The sequence below is a fragment of the Odocoileus virginianus genome, chromosome 24 (genome assembly GCF_023699985.2).
Source record: "Odocoileus virginianus isolate 20LAN1187 ecotype Illinois chromosome 24, Ovbor_1.2, whole genome shotgun sequence".
Taxonomy (NCBI): Eukaryota; Metazoa; Chordata; class Mammalia; order Artiodactyla; family Cervidae; genus Odocoileus; species Odocoileus virginianus.
In genome coordinates this window covers 26,234,609-26,258,732 of record NC_069697.1, presented here as the reverse complement: position 1 = coordinate 26,258,732, position 24,124 = coordinate 26,234,609, and the positions used below count along the sequence as shown (strand labels likewise).

Below are 24,124 nucleotides of genomic sequence, written 5' to 3'. Positions count from 1 at the left end.
GTCATTTTGAACTCTGGGGAAAAGTCAGATGAAGAAACAGCTCTTCCTTAGGGAAGAGCTATAAGAGACTGGACATACATTCTAGGGATTAGAATCCTTAGAATGAAGAACAGTCTTGGACTCTAGAGTTTGAAGGATAGGGAAGTTTGGGAGCAAATGACTGCATAAAGTTAGTTTTCAAAAACAACCAACTGAGTTTTGTGTAGGTAAAACTTTCTAAGGTTTTCAAGAGAGGCAGAGGATAAACAAGAGGTATCCACAGATGAGGGAAAACTTGCTTTTACCTTCATAGTTACAGCTCCTTCCTACCACCTGTGACCATGGCTATACAAATAAACGGTGTGAATTGGCTCCTTTGTTCTTCTGTTTGCTTGGACAGAGAAGCTGGGATGGGGCTGAGATGAGGGTAGGGTGACTTGAAGAACTGTAAAGCCCAGAATACTCTTACCGCCACGATGGCCTTCAGCTCCTCATGACCATCCCACTTGCTGCTGTAGATCTCCTGCAGGGTTTCTGACACTCTCTTTGAACTTTCATGCATCACTGAAAGGAGAGAACTCAGTGCTACCATAAAGTAGTCTGACATAATCATATAGGTGACAGGCAAATCAACGGGGCTAATCCAAAAGGGCAAACTCCGTAGGTTTGGGCTGTCAGTGAGGGAAGCTGGGTGGGGTTGGATAGGAAAAGTTACTCTTCCTTGGTCCACAAAGTTCCAGGGGTCAGGCACAGGCAAGTGATGAAAAGCCCGAGTACAGCTGTTTTTTTTCCATCCCCTAGACCTCTTAGTAGCTGCATAAACACCATCTGGATCCCCCTGTGCTCCCTGATACTCACCTTTGACTGCACTGAGGAAGTTCTTCAGGTCCTTGTATAGCTTATGACCTTCTGCCTGAAAGGGAGAAGTGCCTCTGATGACTAAAGAGATACATCTGGAAATATGCTCTAGGGGTTAAGGTTGAAAAGTAGGTTAAAAGCAGAAATCAGTCCTGGAATTTCTTCAAACATTTGCAAATGCTATATATCAGCTTCTAGTCTCTTTATCAAGAAGTTGTAGGTTGTCTGCTTTGGGACAAATTTTAAGTTGCGAAACAGCTCCCACTGCACTGGCATGTCTTTTTTCCTCGGTTTGTTCTCCCCAGTGAACGAGAACCCCCACCCAAATTCCTCTGCTGGAATTTAAGGGTCCTATGTGACACTGTCTGTGTGACCCTCTAGCTGACTCTGTCCTCTCTGGGTAGATAAACTGCTACCATTTTCTGCAGACACCAGGCTCTCTTCTTTCTTTGTACTCTTGACACAGGCCACTCCTGTCCTTCCCTGCACTTCCTTTTTTCTTTTGGTATTTATGTTTTAATCAACAACACTCTTTACCAGGTGTAATTATATGTAGGTCTTATGAAAATTTAGGTTCACTGTCATGAGACTAAATTGTGTCATCTCCAGGAAGATTTTGACCAATGTATGGGCTCTGTTGCTCAGTCGTGTCCGACTCTTTGTGACCTCATGGACTATAGCCCACCAGGCTCCTCTGTCCATGGGATTTCCCAGGCAAGAATACTGGAGTGGGTTGCCATATCCTTCCCCAGGGGGTCTTCCCTACCCAGAGATCAAACTCGCATCTCATACATCTCCTGCATTGGCAGGCGGACTGTTTACCACTAACCAAAGTATAGTTGTTTTTTTTTTTAATTAATTTTTATTGGAGTAAGGTTGATTTACAAGGTTGTGTTTGCAGTTCATTCTTTAATAGCTCTCTTACAACGTCTCCCCACTGGTCCTAGGTTGGTCTTCTGTATTCAGAGCAGACTAGTCTCTCTTACACACAGCTTTGAAGACATATTTCACATGGTCTTCTTTTTCATAGGCCTCCTCAATTGTTCCTCATGGTGTTGTCTGAGACCCATTCCACCTGGACTCCTTCCTCTGTGTGAATTCTAGTTTCTAGGAATTGAGTGAGAAGGAATTTTGACCCCAGGCCGTCAGCATTTTGGAGACTGACACTCCCAACATTTGGAGTGTGGGACTGGATGGACAGCCCATGTAAAGGGTATCCAACAGAGCCAGGCCTGCAGACCCGTGCAGTGATCCTCCGTTCAGATGATCTGAGCTAAAAGGCATTTTGCAGTACATCATAAAAATACTTGTGAGCATGTTTGCTTGTTTTATTCACTTATGTTCATTATAGGTAGGCTGTTGAGTATACCAAGAGTATCAAAAAGTTAAGAGAAAAAAGATGAAAACTCAGAAAATTCTATCTAATAATTTGAAAGTTTTAAACTGTGGAACTGTTTGTGGGAAAAATCATTATTACTTAATTTCAGCAGCAGAAAAACTAGGTCTACTTGGTCAACTAAACAAAGGAAGCTAGATGATAATCATCCATCTTCTTGCCTCCAGAGCTCACCTCTAAGCCAGTTCAAACTCTTGACCACACCTCAGGCTAAAAGTCTTTTTCAAGGGGCTGCATGGCAGGGCTCAAGGGACACAAAGACACAGATGGTCTCAAGGGAATCTGAGGCGCCATCAGATGGGTGGGAGAAGAACTGGGATCATATGTGTGGCATAGCAAACAAGGATCAAGGGAATATCCTGACAGGAGAAGGGTAAGATACAACAGAGAGGTTAGAATGCAAGAAGAATCAGTAAATCACTGAACCTGGTAATTGGAGGTCATGGGTGACCTTGAGAAAGTGCTTTTAATAGTGTGATAGAGACAGATTCAGTTAACAAAATTCAGAAACAGCATTCACCAGGAAAGATGTCTCACTTCCTCTTTGCTTTGTCATTCACAGAAAAATGTTTAAACAGTCTAAGATGTACATAATATGTTTTAAACATGGATATGGTAGGTGGGTATAACTTTGAGAGTTTTGAAAATGTGATAACCATGATTTGAAAGAGATTGGAGGATTATATAAGTTAACAAGGATTTTAATTTCATTTTTGAAAGAAAACAACATGGTCTCAACTTTTTACTTTACCATGAAGATTTGGTCTCCAGAATACAAATGTGAGTAATAAAAACTGTTAAACTATCTTGTATAATTTCTACAAATGAAATTGTTAATTTTTTATCCCATTAGATATTATATGACCTGAAAAATCAGATTAGTAATCAAGGCTACCATGTATGATAATGCAGGTTATATGTACATTGTTCAAAACTAAGGGTACTATTTATACCATTGTCCTTAAGATGGGAATGCTTCTGCCCTCCACTGCACCTCACAAAAGCCCAACTCCATTTCTGTGTTTTAGATCAAGTGTCTTGGTCTAACTTCTTCCTGTATGCTCCTGCTCTTTCCTTTCGGGAGATGAAGAGAGAGAGTTTGTGCGGTGGTGGTAGTGGGTGGTAGAGACATGGGACAGGACCGGTGTCATTTTATTTCTTTGACCTGAAATAATATCTCCAGGCTGAATAATCACAGCATCTTTTTTCTCTCCGGACAGATGGGGCTCTGACAGTCTTAGCCTCCCACTTGTCTGGAAGTCAAAAACTTGTTTCTGCCACCAACTAGCAAGTTATTCTACTTCTCTGGCTTTAATTTCCTCATCTATAAATATCAACTAAGCCTAGCTCTACATGTTAATTCTGGCTCTAAATATTATAATTTTATCGCTTCTGCTCTCTCAGTTCAGTTCAATTGCTCAGTTGTGTCCAACTCTTTGCGACCCCATGGACTGCAGCACTCCAGGCCTCCCTGTTCATCACCAACTCCTGGAGTTTACTCAAACTCATGTCCATTGAGTCGTTGATGCCATCCAACCATCTTATCCTTTGTCGTCCCTTTCTCCTCCTGCCTTCAATCTTTCCCAGCCTCTAAATCCTTGCAAAATTCTTGATGGCATCATAAAGAATCCAAGTTCGGCCTTCCCATCCCTTAAACAAACAGTCCCAGCCCTCAGTTAATGAATCACTCACTCTGGAAGCTTGTGCTAAGCACTCAGGCAGACAGAGTTCTGTCCTAACAGACTGGGGTTCTGAGGATGGAGAAGTCCGTCCTGGGGTTCCCAACTTGCTAGAGAAAAACGGACTCAGGAAAGCACAAACACTCAGCAAAATAAGAGCATGACCAATCCTGGGCAAGTGTTGACAGTTCTTGATCTAATAGAGGTCCAGGAGGGAAAGATGAAGCTGGATTGTTAGATGTGGTTTTAAATTTACTTATTTACTTTTGGCTGGGTCTTCGCTGCTGTGTGCGGGCTTCCTCTAGTTGTGATGAGCAGAGACTACTCTCTGGTTGCTCGGGCTTCTCAATGCAGTGGCTTCTCTTCTTGTGGAACATGGGCTCTAGGCATGTGGGCTCAGTAGTTGTGGCACACGGACTTAGTTGCCCGGCGCCATGTGGGATCTCCCTGGATCAGGAACCAAACCTGTGTCCCCTGCATTGGCAGGGGGATTCTTAACTATTGGACCACCAGGGAAGTCCCTAGATGTGATTTTAAAGGCAATGAATTGGAAGCAGCTGTCACTATTAGAAATAAGAGATGAAAATGCTGCTTGAGAAAAATAATTCTTCCTATATAAAACATTTTGAGGAAAGGGAGAGGGGGAAACAAGCAGAGTCCTCAAAGAAAAATTTCTTATGAAAATTTGATTAAGCACCTAGGCAAGTGTCTAAGCCTTGAAATCTGGCTGGGTAGTTTGAGAGTAATATTTATTTATTAATAAAAAGTTCACCTATAAACTGGTTGCAGGTGAAAGGTAGGGCACATGACCAGCTGGTCCAACTTCTGGAAAACTTCACTCACTTTCAATTTCCTTGAAAGTGAAGGTAAAAGTCACTCAGTCGTGTCCAGCTCTTTGCGACCCCATGGACTATAGTCCATGGAATTCTCCAGGCCAGAATACTGGAGTGGGTAGCCTTTTCCTTCTGCAGTGGATCTTCCCAACCCAGGGATTGAACCCAGGTCTCCCGCATTGCAGGCAGATTCTTTACCAACTGAGCTATCAGGGAAGCCCAACTGCATTAACCTTGTCCTTTTTCCTCCCGTTCATTTTAGACACCCAAGTCCAGCTTCAGACCTGACTGTATATTCACTGTTTTTCTCCCTAAACTGTGAAAGCCTTGAGAACAGGTGTGCTGTATTGTTTGTATGTAGCAAGTACCTATGAAATGGTTGTTAATTAAACTTACCAAGCATATTCAAACACCAGTTACTGTAGGTGCATCATTCTCTCAGGAGAAGTGCTTTCCCTTATTCCTAATTTAACTCCATTTCATGTCTCAAATATATTTCCTCACTCAAATGACCGTTAGTTGGTGGGCTCACACAGGGAATACTGAGGGGGTTGTCCCATCTGATCCTCTTATTCTTCTTCATGGCTCTTCCTTCATCTCCTACCTTTTCTACCCACACATCCGCCTTTCTAGGTCCACCCTATAAGGTAGAGAAAGAACCGAGGGCCAGATGGGCCGAGAGTCAGAAACCTTTCAAAGTATGCTTCCTATCTCGGAGCTGGAAGCAGAGCAGCAGCTGCAGCTGAGAAGAGGCCCAGGGAGGCCTCCCTGTGAGGAACCGGGAAAGAAGCAAAGGCTTTTAAGTTGGAATCCTAGCTCTGCAGCTCTTAAGTCATGTGACTTTGATGAAATCACTTCCCTCTCAATCAGATCCTATTTCCCCTTGATGGAGTTAGATTAGATCAGTGGTGGCCAAATGCTGTTCTCCCGCTGCTATGTCATAATTACTTAGGAAGCTTAATGTAAAACAGATATTCTAGTTAATGATCACCTATGGCTGTTAATATCACACAAAAAAGGAGACAATCACATACTGTGTGTCTCCAATGGAAGAATGTAACACCTGTAATAACAAGTGTTCTTGCTTCCAAAACAAACAAAACAAAAATCTGAATCTCATCAACTCTCTATCTAACTATTAATTTACAGAAAATACAAGAGAGAGAGTAACATGTTAAACAGTATCAGGGAGATTCAATCAGAAAAATTTAGAAGCTGCAGGAAAAACAACCTAATCATCCACAAATAAACTGCAAAAAGGAGAGATAAGAAACCTACAGATTAAGAGATTTGTTAAATAGGTCAACAAATTGTTGATTTAAACAAATTATTTTTTAAAAATGACACAAATCGAGGAGTGTGAACATTGTATATTTTATGATATTAATTACTGCTAATTTTTTAGATATTTTTAAGATACTGCTAAAATATGTTTTAAGCCAGATATTTAACCTGAAATATCTTGAAAGATATTTGTATTGTTAAGTGAAAAAGGCAAGTTATAAAACCATATGAATGGAATAATAACACTTTTGTAAACCTATTTATTTGTTGTGGGTATATTTAGAGACTATACACATACACAGCAAAATAATTGTAAGTATAAAAAAACAGTAGTTGTAGCATGGGACAGTGTGAAACCATTATTTTTTAATCCGTTTTTTTCCCTCAATATACTTTTTTTTTTTGGCCATGTGGTTCGTGGGATTTTAGTTCCCCAACTAGGGCTTGAACCCGGGCCTTTGGCTCTGAGAAGACTGGACCATCAGGGGATTTCCTTTTGATATTTATGATTTAAATATCTAAAAAAATTTTTTTAAAACTCATTGTTGTAATGAGTAAATGTTTTATAAAAAATATTTTTAGGTGTGATAATGATTTTGTGGTGAAATTTTAAGAGTTCTTATCTTTAGAGACTGATAATAAAATTTTTATAGATAAAATATCTAGAATCTGCTTCATAATGATCAAGGATGGGGAAAATCGGTGCAGATACAGAAGAAACAAGATTTCATCTGTATCAAGATGAAACAAGGAACAGGTTTTTCTTAGTATATATTTGAAATCTTCCATTAAAACAAGTTTTAAAATACAGATTCCCAAGCTCTACTACCAGAGATGTTGTACTTACAATCATTTCTCAAATGATTCTGACATAGTCAACTACTGAATTAGCTAATATGCTTTTAAATTAATTTTAAAGAATTATTTTCCATATAATTCAGTTAACTGATATAGGACAATAAAGAATTTGAATAGTCTTTGGCCCTGGTTTCTGAGAAGTAACTTCTAAATTCTTGGGATTTTCCAAGTTATTTCCAATATATTCATGGTGGATCTCTCAGATCATACATGAGTTTATGCTAAATAAATGACTAAGGATGGTGGCTGGTCAGGCCAGAAATGTGAACCATGTGATTAGCAGGTTAGGGCTTTCAGATAGGTGATATCAGTATGACCTCCAGGGGAAAGGAGAGGAGGGAAGTTAGAGATCAAGTTCAATCACATGGCCTATGATTCACTATGTAATGAAATTACAATAAAAACTCTAGACATCTGAAGTTCAGGTAAGCTTCCCTGGTTGGTAATCCTGGCATATCAACATGCCAGGAAAGTAACGTGTCTTGAGAACATAGAAGTTTCATGCTTGGAACCCTCCAAGACCTCCCCTTGTGTGTCTCTTCATTTGGCTGGTCCTGGTTTATACCCTTTATAATAAAACTGTAATTGTAAGTAGAGCAGTTTCCTGAGTTCTGTGAGTCATTCTAGTGAATTGTGGAAGCTGAGTGGCCAGTCAGTCAGTTCAGTCGTGTCCAACTCTTTGACCCCATGGACTGTAGCACGCGAGGCTTCCCTGTCCATAGCCAACTCAAACTTGAGCTTACTCAAACTCATGTCCATAGAGTCGGTGATGCCATCCAACCATCTCATCCTCTGTTGTACCCTTCTCCTCCCACCTTCAATCTTTCCCAGCATCAGGGTTTTTTCCAATGAGTTACTTCTCATCAGATGGCCAAAATATTGGAGTTTCAGCTTCAGCATCAGTCCTTCCAATGAATGTTGAGGACTGATTTCTTTTAGGATGGACTGGTTGGATCTCCTTGCAGTCCAAGGGACTCTCAAGAGTCTTCTCCAACACCACAGTTCAAAAGCATCAATTCTTCGGAACTCAGCTTTCTTTATAGTCCAACTCTCACATCCATACATGACCACTGGAAAAACCATAGCTTTGACTAGATGGGCCTCTGTTGGCAAAGCAATGTCTCTGCTTTTGAATATGCTGTCTAGGTCGGTCAGAGCTTTTTGACCAAGGAGCAAGTGTCTTTTAATTTCATGGCTGCAATCACCATCCACAGTGATTTTGGAGCCCCCCAAAATAAAGTTTCTCACTGTTTCCATTATTTCCCCATTTATCTGCCATGAAGTGATGGGACCGGATGCCATGATCTTAGTTTACTGAATGTTGAGTTTTAAGCCAACTTCTTCACTCTCCTTTTTCACTTTCATCAAGAGGCTCTTTAGTTCTTCTTCACTTTCTGCCAAGGGTGGTGTTATCTTCATATCTGAGGTTATTGATATTTCTCCCAGCAATCTTTATTCCAGCTTGTGCTTCATCCAGCATGGCATTTTGCATGATATAATCTGTATTTAAGTTAAATAAGCAGGATGACAATATATAACCTTGATGTACTCCTTTCCCAATTTGGAACCAGTCTGTTGTTTCATGTCCAATTCTAACTGTTGCTTCTTGACCTGCATACAGATTTCTCAGGAGGCAGGTCAGGTGGTCTGGAGTTCCCATCTCTTGAAGAATTTTCCACAGTTTGTTGTGATTCATACAGCCAAAGGCTTTGGCATAGTCAATAAAGCAGAAAGTAGATGTTTTTTCTGGAACTCTCTTGCTTTTTTCAATGATCCAACGGATGTTGGCAATTTGATCTCTTATTCCTCTGCCTTTTCTAAATCCAGCTTGAACATCTGGAAGTTCACAGTTTGTGTACTGTTGAAGCCTGACTTGGAGAATTTTGAGCATTACTTTGCTAGCGTGTGAGATGAGTGCAATTGTGCGGTAGTTTAAATATTCTTTGGTATTGCCTTTCTTTGGGGTTGGAATGAAAACTGACATTTTCCAGTCTTGTGGCCACTGCTGAGTTTTCCAAATTTGCTGGCATATTGAGTGCAGCACTTTCACAGCATCATCTTTTAGGGTTTGAAATAGTTCAGCTGGAATTCCATCACCTCCACTAGCTTTGTTCATAGTGATGCTTCATAAGGCCCACTTGACTTCACATTCCAGGATGTCTGGTTCTAGGTGAGTGATCACACCATCATGTTATCTGGGTCATGAATATCTTTTTTGTACAGTTCTTCTGTGTATTCTTACCACCTCTTCTTAATATCTTCTGCTTCTGTTAGGTCCATACCATTTCTGTCCTTTATTGTACCCATCTTTGCATGAAATGTTCCCTTGGTATCTAATTTTCTTGACGAGATCTCTAGTCTTTCCCATTCTATTGCTTTCCTCTATTTCTTTGCATTGATCACAGAGGAAGGCTTTCTTATCTCTCCTTGCTACTCTTTAGAACTCTGCATTCAAATAGGTATATCTTTCCTTTTCTCAGCTATTTTTAAGGCTTCCTCAGAAAACCATTTTGCCTTTTTGCATTTCTTTTTCTTGGGGATGGTCTTGATCACCGACTCCTGTACAATGTCACGAACCTCCATCCATAATTCTTCAGGCACTCTGTCTATCAGATCTAATCCCTTGAATCTATTTGTCAGTTCCACTGCATAATAGTAAAGGATTTGATTTAGGTCATACCTGAATGGTCTGGTGGTTTTCCCTACTTTCTTCAATTTAAGTCTGAATTTGGCAATAATGAGTTTATCATCTGAGCCACAGTTAGCTCCGTCTTGTTTTTGCTGACTGTATAGAGCTTCTCTATCCTTGGCTGCAAAGAATAATAATAAATCTGATTTTGGTATTGACCATATGGTGATGTCCATGTGTAGAGTCTTCTTTGTTATGTTGGAAGAGGGTGTTTGCTGTGACCAGTGCATTCTGTTGGCAAAACTCTGTTATCCTTTGACCTGCTTCATTTTGTACACCAAGGCCAAACTTGCCTGTTACTCCAGGTATCTCTTGACTTTCTACTTTTGCACTCCAGTCCCCTATAATGAAAAGGATATCTTTTTTTCAGTGTTAGTTCAGAAGGTCTTGTAGTTCTTCATAGAACCGTTCAACTTCAGCTTCTTCAGCATTACTGGTTGGGGCATAGACTTGGATTACTGTAATGCTGAATGTTTTGCCTTGGAAACGAACAGAGAGTGGCCAGTAAGAACCCCCCAATTTGTAACCAGTTGGTCAAAAATGCAAGCGCCCTGGGAATTCTGGAGCTTTGTGGCTGGTATCTGAAATAAGGTTGTTTGGTGGGGAACTACATACGCCCTCAACCTGTGATGTTTGGACTAACTCTGGGTATTTAGTGTCAGAACTGCATTGCAATTGGATATTCATTTAAGTTAATAATTCCCTTCTATTATAAAGAGAAGATCACACGCTCCAGGACCGATGTCAGAATTAAATGAGATAAATGTGAGGCCTGGTACACAAAGATAGAAAGTCAATATCCCATAGAAGATTAAATCTCTGTACACACTTCTCTCTCTCTCTCCTTTTTAATAAGATGAACCACAAATTTATTCTATAATTTTTCTATAATAGGTATTCAATTCTGCAGCAAAATGCTAACAAAATATTGTTACTATTTACAATTGGTTCTGTAAACAAACTTGGGGGGAGAAAGAAAACCTTAAGAATTTTTATATAAATTTATAAAAATTTTCAAGAATTTGGTTTTTATCACTTCTGAAAGCAATTTAGTTTTTTAAGTCTAAAAGCCACTAAATATAGAGGTTGAAAGAGAAGAGAAAAACAGTGACAACAGATTATTTGAACTTCCCTCTTCCCAAATATCTAAAACATCACATATACCATTGTTTTCAGTGTAACCTGTGTAACCTAAAAATTCTGACTTCTCACTAGTCTGAAATAAGTTCAGTAGAGATTGTACCATTGTTGTTCAGTCACTAAATCGTGTCTGATTCATTGCGACCCCATGGACTGCAGCAAGTCAGGCTCCTCTGTCCTCCACTATCTCCCAGAGCTTGCGCAAATTCATGAGATTGTATTTGTGAACTATAAATTCTGTTTTCTTCCTGCATAGTAAGAAGTTTCATATTCTTATAAAACTCCACATTTGGTTCCAGATTTTTTTTTGGTTCCAGATTTTTTATAAAATTTCTTCCCTAAAATATTTTCACTCTCCAGTGGATTTTACCAGATGGTAAAGGCTCTGTATTCTTGACATCACATTCATTGGATTCCTAGAACTTTGGGATTGGAGCCTTTGCCTGAATTGTAGGTGCTCCTCTGAACTAAGGTGGTGCTAGTGGTAAAGAAAAGAAAGAGAGAAAGTGAAGTCGCTCAGTTGTGTCCGACTCTGCAATCCCATGGACTGTACCCTACCAGGCTCCTCCATCCATGACATTTTCCAGGCAAGAGTAGTACTGGAGTGGGTTGCCATTTCCTTCTCCAGGGGATCTTCCTGATTCAGGGATCGAACCCGAACCTACCTGATAATGCAGGAGACCTGAGAGATGTAGGTTTGATCCCTGGGTCAAGAAGTTCTCCTAGAGAAGTAAATGGCAACCCACTACAGTATTCTTGTCTGGAGAATCCCATGGACAAAGGAGCCTGCTGGGCTATGTCCATAGGGTCGCAAAGAGTCGGACACAACTGAGCGACTGAGCACACATCCCTGAACTATTTACTGATAACAAATAAGAATCTTGACCAAATACAGAATGATGGTCCTTTTCCTTCAGACCCTACACTGGGAAGTGCACAGCATCTAACTTTTGTTTCGGCTGAGATGCAGTTTTTTCCATATTGAAATTAGAAACTTGTATACATTTGTATATCCTACACAGATAGTGATCTACCCTTAGTTCTTCATTTCATGTATAATTAATTTCCACTCAGAAATGCCAGAATGCATTTTTGTTCATTTTTATGTAGCAGCAGACATGTAAAATTGTATGTCATTTTCATAAATGGAACCTTTATTAGATGTTTTCTCATCAAGTCCTTTCAATTCAACAGAAGAAGGAGAGAGAAACATGTTCTGAAAAAAACCCAAAGTTTTGTTCAGTTATTGGGTTTCTTTATATAGGAAACTCTGGTCAAGCACCTGTACATTATTTTCCCTGATGTCTTTCTGAGGCGTATGTTGCAGTTCCAGCTTTTCTTTATATTCAGACTTTTTCGGGACATTTGCAGTTTTTATAGTCAAAAACTAACTTAGATACAATTTCATCAACAACTTGATAGTGATTACTCTGTACAAGGAAAGTTATGACCAACCTAGACAGCACATTAAAAAGCAGAGACATTACTTTGCCAACAAAGGTCTGTCTAGTCAAAGCTATGGTTTTTCCAGTCATGTATGGATGTGAGAGTTGGACTATAAAGAAAGCTGAGCGCCGAAGAATTGATGCTTTTCAACTGTGGTGTTGGAGAAGACTCTTGAGAGTCCCTTGGACTGCAAGATCCAACCAGTCTGTCCTAAAGGAGATCAGTCCTGGGTGTTCATTTGAGGGACTGATGTTGAAATCGAAACTCCAATACTTTGGCCACCTGATGCGGGAGAGTTGACTCATTTGAAAAGACCCTGATGCTGGGAAAGATTGAGGGCAGGAGGAGAAGGGGACAACAGAGGATGAGGTGGTTGGATGGCATCACTGACACAATGGATATGGGTTTGGGTGGACTCCGGGAGTTGGTGATGGACAGAGGCCTGGTGTGCTGCAGTTCATGGGGTCGCAAAGAGTTGGACATGACTGAGCGACTGAACTGAACTGACTCTGTGCAAAGTTTCTGTGTTGTCCACTTACAAGATGTGCCTCATGTCGTTTACCTTTATAAAAGGCTTTTTGAGCCTACTTGTTCTTGCCTTTTGTGGGCCAGTTCCTACTCTTTTCCCTACATCTCTTACAGAAGTTCTTGATTTCTTGAGTAAATGCTTTTTTTTTCTTTTGTTCCATGTAGTATCTTATGTCATCAGTATGAAGAATTTTTACTCCCCATGACATTTGGTAATATATTTGAAGGAATAAAATCAGTCATTACTAGTTTTTTCAACTACTAAAAGGAGAAATCTGTACTTTTTCTCTGAAATTAGGTAACTGAAATCTTTACTGAGAAATTCTTCAACTCACTCTTCCAGATCTTGTCCTTTTGCAATTTTTCAGATATGGTGACAGAAGGTAAGTCAGTGTAAAATACTTTTCCCCATTTTTCTGGTTTGTTATCAGTTTTCAGAGAGTTCAAAGATGGTTGTTCTTTTTTTCATTTTTGACATGGACTCCACCCTGGAAATATGAATTGCTATGGATCCTCATGGCTCTGTAGTTCATGGCAGTCACCTGGCACTTGCATGCTGGGTCTGGAGAAGGTGTCACATCCAGCAGCTCTGGAAGCATGGTTCCCCAAGGCCTGATGACTGGCCAGGTGCCTCTCCCCATCCATAGGCCACCTCACTTTCTTCTTTTTTTTAATGTTACTATATATGAATTATATTTTTTATTGTTCTAATCACATATGCACTATAGAATTTTCAGAGTTGGTTGCAGTGCCTTCTTTTCCACTTTTTAATATAAGTTTTCTATATAAAATTACCCATAGTATCCAGTGAAGACAGATGCAACAGTGAGAGCAGGAGTTTTGCTGGTGAGAATGACAGGTAAAAGATGGAGGTATTATTTTAGAATAAAAGGCTTTGGTGAGGTAGATGTAATGGACAAAGAGGCAACAAGACATAGGGCCACTGTGACGAGAAGATGCTAGGGTAGAAGAGAGGCAGCCTGAGGAAAAGAATATGCCAGAAACTGAAGTGGAAGGCACTTGTTTTGATTTTTGTCCACGGATATGGTGATATCACTATACCCTGAGAGAATCACCATGAGAAAAAAACACTCTCAGTCCCCTATGAACCAGGGTGAGGAGGAACAGGAAAGGTGATTTTCTGTGGTTCCCAGGGGAAGAATAAGCAGCAGGTAGGTCACCCTGTGGCCCTGACTCCTGGGGCTAGATGGGTTAGAAGGAATGCTTGCTGATCTGCAGAACCTGCTGTTGTTCTGCCACTCAGCCCTCACGTCTTCTTTCTTCCTCTAAGCTTCCCTTTCCCACCCTCCAGATTACCTGTTGTTGGTGGAAGTTACTGGCACTTTGTTCAAACCGTTCATCTTTGGTCTCCACAGTTTTCCCCAACTTCTGCAGTACCTGAGAATATAAATCAGAGAGGTCCACACTGTTATAGTCAAGTCTCTCTTATCTGTTGGCCTCATTTGACCCTGGCTTCTCTCAGAGTCTCAGATTCAACTAAAGGGATGTACATATATTAGCCCAACAGAATTAGAAATACAGCATGTTGCTGAAAAGTCAATTATGTTTTATGGTTCTTCTCAATTTGGGGTATTCAGCAATGTGCTAGAGTATATATAAAGCCCAGAATAAATAAGGTGTGAAATTATTATTTAGAGTGATTTTCTGTGGGGATGGGGGGAAGAGTATTATGTTAAAATAAGGATTAATTAGAAGAATACAAAATGTGCATGGCTAAAACCATGAGCTTTGAAGACATTTTTTCACATGAGACACCCTCTTCCAGCCATAGCAACAGATTTCTTTAGATAGATGAAGTCAGAGAGGTGGGTAGGAGACTCTTTTCTCTGAAGGCCCTTGTAGGAAAACTGAGAAGCTCTGATATTATGCATTTGAAACTCAGCTGGAAGTGAATGCTATCGACAGCTACCTCCTCTCCCCTGGGACCCAGAGGACCATCACAGTGGTCTCAGTGCTGATGCAAAGACACAGAAATGAGAAAGATACAGTTTCTCTTCTCCTAGAGGACACTCACTTATAACGAGTAAGAAAGCCCTGACTCTTCTACCTGTAACCCCTAGTTTGGAAAGAGGCACCACCATCCCCCAGGCCCAAGTCAGAATCAGGAGTTTCTCTCAACTATTTCTTCAGGGAATCCCTCACCATGTCCACCTGTGGAAACCATCCCGTGTTTTCTAGTCTCACTGCCATGGCTTTAGTCCAGGGCCTCATTGGTTTTTTCTGGCCTGTGATAATAGGCCTATCTTGTTGCTGCTTAAAACCTTCTAATGATTCTCCATTCATCTGCTCAACAAATTTTTTAGTTAAATGTCCATAATATATCTACAAGTTATAGTTGTAACTCTAGCATACATACGGGTCTCTAGGATCTGACCCTTCATTAAGCCTCAGCTTTCACTATTCCTTTTTCCTACAGGTCTCTCTCTCACTCATGCTTTTAGTTTTCTAATAAGCTATACTGTTGCTTGTTGTAGATGCTATTCCCTCTTTCTGGAATGTTCTTTCTTTTCTTATCATCAGGCAACTATCTAAAATGACCAAATTCATACTCTATATTCTTTGTGACACTTAATCATATCTATTGCATTTCATTAATCAAGCTAAATCAGTCTGTCCTAAGCACTTACAACTTCTGCACCTGTATACACTTCTATTACTGTTGTTCTTTTTTTTGTCACACTGTGTGGCTTGTGGGATCTTAGTTCCCCAACCAGGGATCGAACCCAAGCTCCTTTCGGTGGAAGCATGGAGTCTTAACTTGCCTGCTGATTTGCAGAACCTGCTGTTATTCTACCATTCAGCCCTCATGCCTTCTTTCTTTCTCCAAGCTTCCCTTTCCCACCCTCCAGATTACCTGTTGTTGATGGAAGTTATTGGCACTCTATTCAAACCGTTCATCTTTGGTTGCCAGTTTTCCCTGGATAACCAGGAAATTCCTCTCTTTTATTTGCATTTATCTTTGTCTCTTTCTAAACTGTGAGCTCCTTGAGGATTGGACACTTGCCTTACTTATCTATATTTCTCAGCATCCAGCAAATAGATACTTAATACTTATAACAGGAAGGAGAGTGAGATTGATACAGGGGGGACCTAAAGGTTGGGCCTTGAATTTAAGATTTTGCTAGACTGGAATGAAGTGAAAGGGGTGAGGGTAGAAAGAGGATTTCAGGCAAAGACAACATCAGCAAAGTCACAGAAGTGTGCAGATTCACAGCAGTTTTCATAAAATGGTTCAGCATGACTGGTTTAGAGTGTGTTACAGTGAGTGATGTGTAAGGAAACTAGAAAGGGAGATTGGAGTCTCATTGTGAAGAACTCTGAATCATATGAAGGAGTGCCCAGGTCTTGGGGGTGAGGCCAGCTCTATGCAGACTCTGACTCAGGTGTCTCCATTCTTAATCCTGAGGTTCTGGAGCTTTTGCTATGGCAGTTAAGCTCAAGGTCTCTGGAGCCAAACTGATATATGCCTATATCTTGGCTTTTCTACTTACTGGCTATAAGCCTTTGGGCAAATCATTTAAACTCTAGAGCCTCCGTTTGTAGAAGTCCCTTTCTTCCTTTAAGATAATGGCATCTCCTGGAGTTGTTGGGAGAATTAAATGATATTATACACATAAATTGCTTTCACAGTGGTGCCCTATGGTGAATAGTTAATACAAATCCACTATCATCATGCTGAGTTCCACTCTACTCCCTATAAATACCTGTCTTTACTTCCTTTTCAGGGCAGCCATGTGTGTTAGTGTCTCTATTCTGCCTCACTTAACACAGGGCCCTGGGTGTGCAGAGTCACTCATCTTCCCCAGCTCCACCCTCTCCCCTCAACCAAACACTGTCCTCTACCGGAAAGTTGCAAAACCACCTTGCTTAGTGGTAATCGCAGCTCTCACTTCCTTCCTGCCAACCCTCCCTTCCTCTGCCTGGAGCTTGGTTCTTGGGGGTGGGGGTGGGGGGCTGAAAGAGAGAGGAGTCGATTCAGTCTAGAGTCAATGTGACACACCTGGGAGCAGACCAATATCCCCAAACCTCAAAGGGCTCAAGGCAAAAAAGCTTGGACTGTGTGGGAGTGTGTTTGTTAAAGGAATACGCCCACCTTCAGTTCTGAAACTGAAAAGATGAGTATGATCACCGTGAAAACATAACCCAGTGTCTTGGAGCCTTAAGCAATAGGGCCGTGTCTCAGGGCACTTAAACTACGCTGTAGATGTTCCTCCTCAACTTGAGTTCCTTGAGAAACGATGATGTATGGGTGCTCCAAAAATGTTTGTTGAAAGAATTAATAACTTTACCTTTGGATCACTTACTAATGAAAGCCCATATAATGCTAATCCCCAAAGTCCTGCACTGAGAATTCTGCCCCAATTTGCCTGGGCTAGCAGCTGAGAAGTTGGAATACAGATATTTAAAGAGAAAAGAGCAGGGATAAGAAAAAAAGTAAATGTGGCAAAATGTTAACCCTTGGTGAAATAGGTGAAGAATATTCCAATGTTCATTCACCTATTTTACCTTTTACATAAGTTGAATTACAAGTATAAAGTTAAAAAAAAAAAGCCACTGCAGACATGTTTGGTAGCTGTAGTTCCTCACTATGACCCCTCCCTATAATAATTTATTATATTTTAGTTAATTCTGTCAATTGGAGTAATTTGAAGAGGCCTTGGATATTAGATATTAGCGGTATTTCTCCCTAGTTTGCCTAAAAGGATTTCCAGATTCTAGCTTTGCTCATGCTGGCAATCCTCAGCTGGAATGCTCTCTCACCACTTGCCTGAGGAACTATTAATCAGACATAATTCCTATCTCAAATTCAGCCTTCACTACAAACCCCGGCTCTGTTCTCAAGTCTTCTGAATTCCCATGGATTTCTCTCAGGTCACTTATTTTACTTAAAACAGAACAAAACAAACCTAGATTGTAAGCTTCTAGCAGGCAAGAATGCCTCTTATTCAACCCATCTCTAAGTTCCAGAGATAAGTTATCCAGCCCATATCGTGGACAAAGGGATTTTTCTGTAAATATTGCTGACTGAACCCTCACAAGTTGATTGAAAGTTAACAGAGAAAAAGACCAACAGAGGAGTGGTAAACAGTGAGTGCCTTTTCTTGGGGGGAGATCTGAGAGGCTTGCCACAGAGAAATCACAAACAGATGGTGAAAGCATTCGTGTGAAATGTGAAGATGTAGCATACTGTAAAAACACAACAAAGCCAGACTCATCTTGAATCTGAGAAGGAACTGGGAAATAAAACAAGACGATGCTTCATCTCCACTGGTTTAACAGTCACCAGACCTTCACTCCCAGCTTTACTCCTGCAAGAAGATCAGCAGGAAGTGGGCTGGTACAGCAGGAAGTGGGGAGACACAGATGTTAGAGTGGTTTTTCAGGAACCTTATTGAGAGCAGCCTGAGATTGGGATCCTAAGGCAGGACACCTGAGTTTTAGTGATAATTTTGCCACTTGCCGATCTCTTTTGAGCCTTATTTCCTCATTTCTAAATTTGGGATACTAACACAAAGCTTAAAGCGTTGAAAAGATGAAGTGAGATCATATCACGAGAATGTGGGCTCCATAAAGGGAGAGATCATGTCCTTCTTATATTCCTGTGCTTTGTCTATAGCAGGCACTTGATATTTGACACATTAGTTGTTACATATTACAGTCAACCACGTATTGTAAAATTGCAGTGTCCCAGGGAATCCTTTCTTTCGACTGTAAATTTCTCCGTCTTTATTTTGCCTTCAATAACTTCCCAAGACTCAAAAACTGACAGGCTGAGCTGAACTCTTTCTCCTAACCCAGGCCATTTTCATCCTATCCAGACAACACCCACTGCCTCTAGGGTACAAGCTGTACTGAAGTTCAGTGTCTGCTTGCCTTTGTGTCTAAGTCTGCGTTCAGAGTATCTCCGTGTTTTCTGCAACAGCCTGGGACTTTCTCAGGGCAGATTCAAGTTTGTTCCTCTCTCTGCCTTCTAGGGGCTCAGACTAAGAAGCACAGGGTGTATCTGGATAGTTGGGAAGTATTTGACTCTGAGGTTCAAGGAGCCCTCTCCCCTTCTCACTTCAGTGTCCTTACCAAATTGAGTCTCCAAATCACTGAACATCAACTGCATTTTACAGATGCAGAATCTGAAGCCTAGAGCAGAGCTGTTATTTACCTGAGGCTTCAAGTTCATGCTTTTAAAAAAGAGAGAGAGAGAAAAATCTTAAAGCAAGGGCATAGTGATGGGGCTTCCTAGGTGGCACTAGTGGTAAAGAACCCACCTGCCAATGCAGGAGATGTAAGAGATGCGAGTTCGATCCCTGGGTCAGGAGGACCTGCTGGAGGAGGGCATGGCAACCCACTCCAGTATTCTTGCCTGGAGAATCCCAGACAGAGGAGTCTGGCAGATTACGTCCATAGGGTTGCAAAGACATGACTAAAGTAGCTTAGCACGCATGCATGCATAGTGTTGATAGGTTGGATGATGATAGAAGGTGAGAGAGTGAGGTAAAACGTAACTATTGTCCACACATTTTTGGCCTTTGGCGATTTCTTTTTGTTTTTCCAACCCATAGAGTAACCAGCCTTCTCTTCTCTAGTACCTCCTTTTCCTCCACAATGACTTCTAACCAGACCTTTCCATAGGCTTTGTAACCTTTGGAGAGATCAAAACCATGATCAAGGTGAAGTTAGGTTAAGGTGAAGTAACAAAATCTAGCCACACAAAAATCTTTCCCTTTTCCTCTGCTCTTTCACATGACCCAGGTTCCTCAGACAAAGACAGGGGAAACACACACACACACACACACACACACACACATATTCCCCCTACCCTTACATTGTGAGCCTCTTAAAGACTAAATCTATATTCCATCAATTCTCCATTAATAATCCCACTTTGGAGAGCTGGTTGCCTTTAATCCTTCCCAGCACCCAAGCCAGTGCTCTGCTTTTAGAAGATGATACAAAGCATATGGTGTTCATTCAAATGCTTCTAAGACCATGAAGTCTTAGAAAACCAAGATTCTCACTCAGGTCCTGATTATCTCTCTCCCTCCCATTCTCCTTCTAGCCTATTCATTTCTCTTTACCATCTTACCTACCAGGGTGTTGATGGGTGGAGAGCAGGGATTCAGATTAGAAGTAAAGAAAATACTCTGGACACATAGAAACAAAAATGCCAGTGAAATGTGTGGAGAAATGGTCACACCATCCAGTTAAGTGGGCAAAGTACAGATAGACAGACAGTCTACCTCGATGGAGCCGTGCTATGCTTAGTCACTCACTCTCGGTCCTGTCCGACTCTTTGCCACCCCATGGACTGCAGCCCTCCAGGCTCCTCTGTCCATGGGGATTTTCCAGGCAAGAATATTGGAGTGGGTTGCCATGTCCTCCCTCCAGGGGATCTTCCCAACCCAGGGATTCAACCCAGGTCTCCCGCATAGCAGGGGGATTCCTTACCATCTGAGCCACCAGGGAAGCCCCATGGAGCAGGACCACCCAAAGCTAATTCAGGACACAGTGCAAAAAGAGGTGCTCCTTGGCCACCCTGAACCAAGTAGTCGCCAATACCAAACGGAGGCACAGGAAGCAGATAAGAGTTTCTGCTTACATCAGCTAAAACAATAGCCTGCGGCCAGGCTGGGTCAGGCATGGAGAGAATCTGTCAGAATTACTCTAGCCCTCCTAGATTCCAGGTCTCAGCTAATGGGTGGTACTCGCTGCCAGCCCAGCTGGTGAGTGCTGTCTTATGTGGGAAATGACCCTCTTTGAACCTCCAGTTTCATCATCTGTGAAAAATACCACTCTCGCTGGGTGGCGAGAACAAAATCTGCTACAGAGCCGTCACCAACGCTTAGTTCCTTTCTTTTCCCTTTTCTGGGTCAGCTTGGGCGTTGTTTAGGTTCCAAGAGAGACAGACGGTGGGAACTGTCTCTCAGCTTCCCCCATCCCTGTCCGAGACTGGGCGAGGCTCTCTGCCTTCTCTCCAATCTGCCTGTTTTCATGGGAACCCCTGCTCGCCTTTCCTGAGGTCAGCCTCGGTGTCCAGCCTAGGTCTCCCACCCCCAGCACCGGCCGCGTTGGGCCTCGGCCTGGGCTCCCAGCTGCCTACCTTCTCCTGGGCCCTGCTGAACTTCTTCTGCACCTGCTTGGCGAAGAGGCCGGCAGCGCCGCCCGCCCGGCCCTCAGCCATCCTGCCGGCTCCCCCGGGGGCGGCCTGCCCTGGCCCGGCGCCCTGTGGTTTTCTCCAGGCCCCCAGAGAAGGAAGTGCGGTTCCCGTCATGCCTCGCATCCGGCCAGGCGGGCCTCGAGCAGCTCACCCCGCCCCGTTGCCACCTGGGAAGCACCCTGGACCGCCTAAGGCCCCGGGCCGGGCCGGACGCAGCCAGAGACCTGCGCCACACAGGCCCAGGGCGGCGGCCTAGCCCACGGGAGGCCCAGCTGGCCGCTCCGTGGCGCCCTCCCTGGAGGCCCACGGCGGTTCGGGCCCCGGACATGGCCCAGGGCATGGGCGAGGGGCCCGCGGACACTTGTCGGGCTCAGGCTGGGGTTGGGTCTGTTCCCAGGAGGCTGGAGACGCAGGCCTGCCTTCAGGCGGCGCTTCCTCCAGGCCAGCTTCAAACCCTCTACCCATGAGGTAGAGGAACACCAGCCGCGAAGAGTTTTCAAATCTGGGCCAAGACTCAGTGTTCCCTGAGAGCTAACCAGCTGTAACGATCAGCAGGGGAAAATAACGGGAACAGGCGGGAAGAAAATTTTGTGATTTCCACTCAGTGAGAGTGTTGAATGGGGTGTTTATGGATAGGTGTGCAGGAGCAACGTACTCCAGTATTCTTGCCTGGGAAATCCCATGGATGGAGGAGCCTGGTGGGATACAGTTCGTGGAGAAACAGAGGCAGGACTTAGTGACTAAACAACTGGATGACCAAGTAAAATGGACTTTCTGCTTCAGGGTGCAGTTTTTAAAGATGAAGCCCTCTACTGGAGAGGTTGGCTCTGTCAACTGGGGGAAAAAAAAAAGAAAAGGCACAATCTAAAAGTTGAGAATTACGTTTTATTTAGCAGACAAAACTAAGGACTTAAGCCTGGGACACAGCCTCTCAGCTCTGAGAAACTGCTCAGAAGAGGTAAGGGAAGAGCCAGTAGGTAATCATCAAAAGATTATAGTTAATTAAAACCAGGTATCTCAAGGAATTTGGCACTTTTCTATTTAGGGGAAGATGCAAGAGTCTGGGCTCACTGAAATCATTCCTTGGATATGTCCCTCAACTCTCTGGGGCCAGTATCCTGCACTTTGTCATCCTGAGTCTCCTCAGGGTACAACACTGAGGGGTGGCTGCAGAGGCTGATGGCCTGAGGGCCAGCATCCTCTCTCTCTCCTGAGCTCTCTCAGGGCTCACCATGGGGAGGATGGGGCTGTAATGTGATGACTTGATGACTGCAACATCCTTTGTTTACTGATATGTCAGGCAACATTTTTTCACTCATGACTCTAAACCTAAACTGGGAGGAGGGGTAAGTTGAGCAAAGAGGACAGGACTCCAAATCTGGAGACTTGAAAGAGAGGAGCAGCTGAGCTAGAAGTAGAAATGAAGATGCTTAGAAAGGGAGAGGACCTTATAGAAAAAGTCCAAAGAGTTGGATATGGCAGCCTGTGCTGGGCATGGGGAGCAAATTTTTCTAGCTGGAGGAATTAGTATAGTATACTAGATGGAGGCAGAAAATACACTGTGTAAGTCGGGATGGGACTGCTGAGATTATAACAGTTGCTTCTCTAGGTAGAAGGTTTCCAAATGGAAGTTGCTTCCTGACCTGATTGAGAAGATAGCTGGAAATTAGGACACTAGGTTTGGAGGAACTATTTACTCAAGGATTTTGCAAGTAAAATTCCTCAAAAGGAGGAAATGAGGTCAAGATAAACTTCCTAAGGACTGGAGAAGGAAGCTGAATGCCTGAAACAAAATCAGAAGGCCTTCTCTGCTATCATTTTCCGATCACTCCCCCAAAGAGCCATATTGCACTCAGAATCAACCATGTGACAGGCATTGCTGGGTGTTGGGAAGCCAAGAATGAATTTTTAAAAAGTGATTCTTGACTTAAAAATGCTTAAAGTCTGGAAGTGGAGATAGGTTGTTAATCAGATGATTTTAGAGATGGGTACAAAAATTTGGGGTAATAGGTCATTAGGATTTATTCTGTTATAATGCTAGCTGTGGGGACGATCTAGAAGTGGCAAAGTGAAAAAATAGAAGGACTTGATGTTGGATGGGAAGACGTGGGGGGAAGTGGGAGGACAATGGTGCTGTGGGAGCACTAAGAGAGATGGTAATCACCACAGATGTGTCAATAGCAGAAGGAGGCCAATACCTGGGTCATTCTCTGGAATTCACAGCATCTTCAGCAATGCAGCCCAGCCACTGTTTCCTAAAAAAGCCTCTTCAGTGCCAATCCCTTGGGAACTGAAATTGATAGTCACCAAATCATGTAGTATTAGAGCAGGAAAAATCTTTGGAAAGTTACTAGGTTGGGAATTTGAGTAACAGAAAAGGGTGACTTGCCAGGGTTATCCAGTTCCTCTGGTGGGCTACAGTGCATAGGGTCGCACAGAGTCGGACACAACTGAAGCGACTTGGCACAAGCACATACACCGTTTGTCAGTAGCAGAACAGAGATGGGAATACAGGTGTCCTGTCAAGCCCAGCTTCTTTAAAAAAAAAAATTATTTAAGTAGTTGATTTATCTGGCTGCACAAGGTCTTAGTTGTGGCATGCAGGATCCTTTAGTTACTGTGGACTCTTTTTTTTTTTTTTCTTTTTTGTGTGAACTCTTAATAGTGGTATGTGGGATCTAGTTCTCTGACCAGAGATTGAACCCAGGCCTCCTGCATTGGGGTTACAATGTCTTAGCCACTGGACCACCAGGGAAATCCCTTGCCCAGCTTCTTTTGCTGTACACACTGTTCTAGAAGCCTCTGCTGACAAAGTAGCCTATAAATTGTGAGACCAGTCTTAGACAGTTTCTTCTAATGTAATATTAACTCTCCAGATCCCTCTTGTCTGATCCTCAGCAGTTGCTATGAAAAACTGTTTGTCATCCCCTTAGCTTTCTCCTTTCAGTTCCCTCTTTGCTTTATCATAGGCCACTCTTAACAGACTGAGCCCTGGCCAGGATAGGGAAGATTCATCAGCTTCCCAGTTCTGTTTTTTATAGAACTCCAGATCCAGTTGCCTATTTTAGTCCAACCTTGAAGTGCTGACTCATACTTAGCTTGAGGCCCCATATTATTTCCCCCTCAATCCTTTCCTTTCTTTGTTCCGCATCTTCTTTTCTCGTTTTCTCAATTCTTTTCTATCTCCTTTCTCATTTGTCACTTTCACTGTCTGCTGGCATCTCACCTGCCACCTAATCTTATACTCCTATCTCTAATGTA

At 42.4% G+C, this 24,124-nt stretch overlaps 1 protein-coding gene and 2 pseudogenes across 3 annotated transcripts in view; all 3 read right to left on the bottom strand.

Annotated features, from left to right (window-relative positions):
- The window catches only part of BIN2 (bridging integrator 2), a 36,398-nt gene extending 15,451 nt beyond the window's left edge, over positions 1–20,947 (bottom strand). For 2 of the 3 annotated variants that reach the window (XM_020892969.2, XM_070454402.1), the window contains exons 1-4: positions 20,807–20,947; positions 14,008–14,088; positions 838–892; positions 449–543 (exon numbers count right to left, since the gene is read on the bottom strand). In XM_020892969.2, the coding sequence (XP_020748628.2) occupies positions 449–543; positions 838–892; positions 14,008–14,088; positions 20,807–20,887 (312 nt within the window). In that variant the 5' untranslated portion in view covers positions 20,888–20,947. The remainder of the gene's footprint in view (positions 1–448; positions 544–837; positions 893–14,007; positions 14,089–20,806) is intronic. The other variant, XM_070454401.1, reaches the window with a different exon arrangement.
- Positions 11,511–12,088, bottom strand: LOC139030940 (protein DBF4 homolog A-like; annotated as a pseudogene).
- Positions 12,086–13,996, bottom strand: LOC110136924 (protein DBF4 homolog A pseudogene; annotated as a pseudogene).
- Positions 20,948–24,124: the final 3,177 nt, after the last annotated feature.